General features: G+C 45.1%; 1 protein-coding gene across 1 annotated transcript in view; it reads right to left on the bottom strand.

The window, feature by feature from the left end:
• Positions 1–2,678, bottom strand: part of LOC102814487 (leucine-rich repeat-containing protein 37A-like) — a gene marked incomplete at its 3' end in the record, with an annotated part of 32,706 nt that extends 30,028 nt beyond the window's left edge. Inside the window, exon 1 of the mRNA XM_006869876.1 lies at positions 2,489–2,678. Coding sequence (XP_006869938.1) covers positions 2,489–2,678 — 190 coding nt within the window. The remainder of the gene's footprint in view (positions 1–2,488) is intronic.
• Positions 2,679–4,151: the final 1,473 nt, after the last annotated feature.

The following is a 4,151-nucleotide window of genomic DNA, read 5'->3' as shown; positions in this document are numbered from 1 at the left end:
GTAAAGATTTACACCCTCGGAAACCCTATACAGGGTCGCTATGGGTCGGAACCGACTCGATGGCACTTAACAACAACAACAACACAATACATCAGGAGATGACAAAATGGCCACACTTATGTCACTTCAGGAGTCCTGGTGTGGCACTGTGGGTTAATGTGCCAGACTGCAAAGCCATTTGAACTGCAAGGTTGGTGGTTCAAGCTCCCCAGCTGCTCCTCAGAAACCCTATACAGGGTCGCTATGGGTCGGAACTGACTCAACAGCACTTCACAACAACAACAATGTCACCTCAAACCTTATACCTATCCCTTACATCTGCTTCAGCTATCTAAGAGGATGACATCCCCCTCTCCACCTGTGCAGATCAAAACTATTTTCTAGAAAGGCAGCCCTTCACCTTGTGATTTTCCTACCTCTCCTAGTTCCAAATACCACAGTTAACTGCCCGGATGCGTGTAAAATTTGTATACCCCATGTTATAAAAAGATCCTAGTCCATGCCCCTCCTGAATAAAAAACTTTACTGTCCAGCTTGCCACCACTGGTAACAGCTGCTTTATTTTAATCCTTTGTATATAATTACCCTTGTCTGTAGACCATCTCTTTTATTTTGTTTTCTGTAATAAACTGAAGTGTCTTGGATTGGGTCCTGGTTGTTTTCTGGTCTCTTGGCAATTATGTATGCAGAAGGATTTTCCCTTGTGTACCAAACCCCCCATAATTTGAATTGCTGCTTTTCCATTAAATATTTCTTATTTTGGGCATATGGCATACTTTTAATTTTTTTTTTTTTTTTTCTCTCTCCAAAGCAATACATTTCATAAGACATGTTTTGCTCCTGAATGTCTGACACTTTTCAAGTGGCTGTTATGTAGTTCTGGGGTGGTGCTGTAAGGTGAGACCTGTTCTGCTAACCACAAAGTCAGTGGTTCAAGCCCACCTGTTCCTTAGAAATCCTATAAAGGGTGGCTAAGAGTTGTAATCCACTCAACTCAACAACAACAATGGTGGATGATTATATTCAGAAGCTCAACTTCTCATCCCATTTCATGAATTTAAACAATGCTGGTGTGGAACTGTAGGATCAAATCTGGATGGCAAACCACAACATTAGCAGTTCAAACCCACCAGCTGCTCCTCGAAAACCCTATACCAGGTTGCTCTGAGTCTGAAATGACTCTATAGTACTTAATAACAACCATAAATATGAGATTTTCTTTAGTTTTGGCTTTTGTTTTGTGCTTTTAATACATTATTTCTGCATTTGAAAATGTTTTGTATACTTTCTACTGAGAAATGCAATATGAATTTATAAAATGGGTTCTTACATATATACTGACAAATAGCTCACATGTAAAGACCAGTGGAAAATTCCGGGACTTTACTCCCATATGCTTCCCCTCAGCCCAAACGTTTCCCAAAGTGCAACACTACCAATTTTCCTCAGAGCTTAAATTAATTTACTTCTGTGCAATTCTAATTATTTGCAAGAATAGGGGACATTTGGATTCTTCCACATCCTGTGTTTTGTGCTTCTCCCCAAAATTCACCACAGATCTGAATACCATTAGTTTGAAAGTTGTTGTTTTTGTTGTTAAGTGCCATCGAGTCGGTTCCGACCCATAGCGACCCTGTACAGGGTTTCCGAGGGTGTAAATCTTTACAGGAGTAGAAAGCCTCATCTTTCTCCCACGGAGCGGCTGGTAGTTTCGAACAGCTGACCTTAAGGTTCGCAGCCCGATTAGTAACCACTACGCTACCAGAGCTCCCAACAATTGTAATTAACATATTGCCTTTTTCTTCCTATTAGAAAAGACAGGCAACTTTGTTGCCGCTCCTTTCCTGGCCCTCTGCCTATGCTTACTTTACACTCAAAGTCCTGGTGTGGCGCTGTGGTTTAATGCGCTAGACTGCAAAGCTGTTTGAACTGCAAGGTTGGCGGTTCAAGCTCACCAGCTCCTCCTAGGAAACCCTATACAGGGTCGCTATGGGTCGGAACCGACTCGAGGGCACTTAACAACAACAATTATGTGTAAATGAAAGCAATATGCCTGGGTCATGGGTCCTGGGTCCTGTGCCTGAGTCTACAGCCAACATTTCATTGTCAACGCTAATTCTGGCCTAGGCCAATTGCCAAAGGTCTTGGTGGGAACAAATGCAAAATAAAGAGGATCTTGTGAAGTGAAATGAGTGATTTCACAAGAGCTGTGAGAGCAAGTTTTTCCGCTTCAGGCCCTTCCCCCTTCTTTCAATTTCAATTTTAAGCTAACAATCACTGATGCCCCACCCCTCCTGGACTCGTGACTCATAGGCTTGTTGATTCCCCCAGAGCAGGCTGGGCGGGTCAGAGGATTGAGACAGAGCGCGTTCCCCGGGGCGGATATCTGAAAGAGCAGGTACAATGCCCCTGGTCCCCGCGCCTCTGTAACCCTGCTCCCTTTAATTATATTTCTAATCTGAATATCTTTCTCTTCCTCCTCCCTTGCCCCGCCTCCTCTTTAGCTTTGGTCTGCGGATAAAGGTCTGCCGTCTCGGTGTCCTGCCACCTCTGGTGGCGGTGAGAAGGGCTAGGAAGGTGAGCGGTGGGACCGGAGGACTCAGAGCCGAGGCTGTGAGCCTAGGGGAGCGGGGAGCAGCTCGAGGCAGTTGAGCAGTCGGTCGTCCGCCTTTCCTCATCGCGGCAACCAGCCTCTGGTGGTTGCAGAAGTTTCTGGGTCCTGGGCGCGTGTGTTCAGTGGAGATTCGGTGGGATTTTGGCAAACGTGATTCCAACCCCCGGTTGTTGTTGTTAAGTGCCATTGAGTCGGTTCCGACCCATAGCGACCCTATATGGGGCTTACAAGGAGCAACTGGTGAATTTGAACCTCCGACCTTGCAGTTCAAACGGCTTTGCAGTAGCGGCCCTGGATCTAGACTTGTGGTTGACTACTGCATTCTGTGTAAGGGGAACCGCGCTCTCAAAGAAATGACTGCAGTTTGCCTCCTCACCACCTAGCCTTTTCTAAGGTCTCCTCTATGAGGAAGCCCTCTCCAGGGCGAGTGAGATTCCACTGTCTGCTCCTCATGACAGGTCCTGCCTGACTTAGCTCCTCTTGTGTTTCTCACAGGCATTTCTTCTGTGCAGCTCTCCCGGACTCAGACCAGAGCAACGTTTTGGTAAAAATGGCTTTAAAATAACTTCTTTTATAAGTTAAGGGGGAAGGCGGAGACGATTAACGGGAGAACTCTTCTTCCATATTATTAATTGGCACAGTTTTGTTGTTGTTGTTGTTCCACAATGGAGATATGAGATTTAATTGATGGTGTGGCTGCATTGTTGTTGTTGTTAAGTGACTCCGAGTCGGTTCTGACTCATAGCGACCCTGTATAGGATTTCCAAGGAGCAACCTGTGAGCTTAAACTGCCGAGCTTCATGTTCAAACCGACTTTATGGTATAGCTCATTAACCCACAGCGCTACACTATAAAATTAAGGTTTATGTTTAACGACGTACATTTTTTCTTTCACAGTTTGGACTTGTTTACCTTCACTTAGGATCTACAAGTTAAGTTGAACTTATAGTTTGATATCACATATTTGAAGTTAGAGCCACCCAAACAAGTGCAAATGAGTATAATAAACTCATAACGTCAATTTAGGAGCCCCAGTGTGGTGCTGTAGGATAAGCACTAGACCCCAAGATCGGTATGAACCGCAAGGTCAGTGGTTCAGACTCACCAGTTGCTGCTCGGAAACCCTATGCAGGCTCACTATGGGTTGAAACGACTCGACACCACTTGACAACAACAAAAACATAAGAGGCAGTGGTGTTGTAGTGTTTAAGCACTTGTCCGCTAACAAAAAGGCATTTCTTCCAGCAGCAGGTAGTGACAGTCATCTTCCATAAAGACTGTTGCTGTTGTTAGGTGCCCATGAGTCTGCTCTGACTAAAAGCGACCTTATGTACAACTGAAGGAAACATTGCATAGTCCAGTCCCCTCCTCACAGTTGTTCCTCATGAGCCCATGCTGCTACCACTGTGCCAATCTATCTTGTTTGTTGTTGTTGTTGTTGTTTGTCCTGGAGTTGGTTCTGACTCATCACGACCCTGTACAGGGTTTCCGAGGCTGTAAATCTTTATGGGAGCAGAAAGCCTCATCTTTCTCCCAC

The sequence above is a fragment of the Chrysochloris asiatica genome, unplaced genomic scaffold, assembly GCF_000296735.1.
Source record: "Chrysochloris asiatica unplaced genomic scaffold, ChrAsi1.0 scaffold00136, whole genome shotgun sequence".
In the NCBI taxonomy this organism is placed as follows: Eukaryota; Metazoa; Chordata; class Mammalia; order Afrosoricida; family Chrysochloridae; genus Chrysochloris; species Chrysochloris asiatica.
Note: the sequence above shows the minus strand (reverse complement) of the source record. Positions and strands in the feature narration are given on the sequence as shown.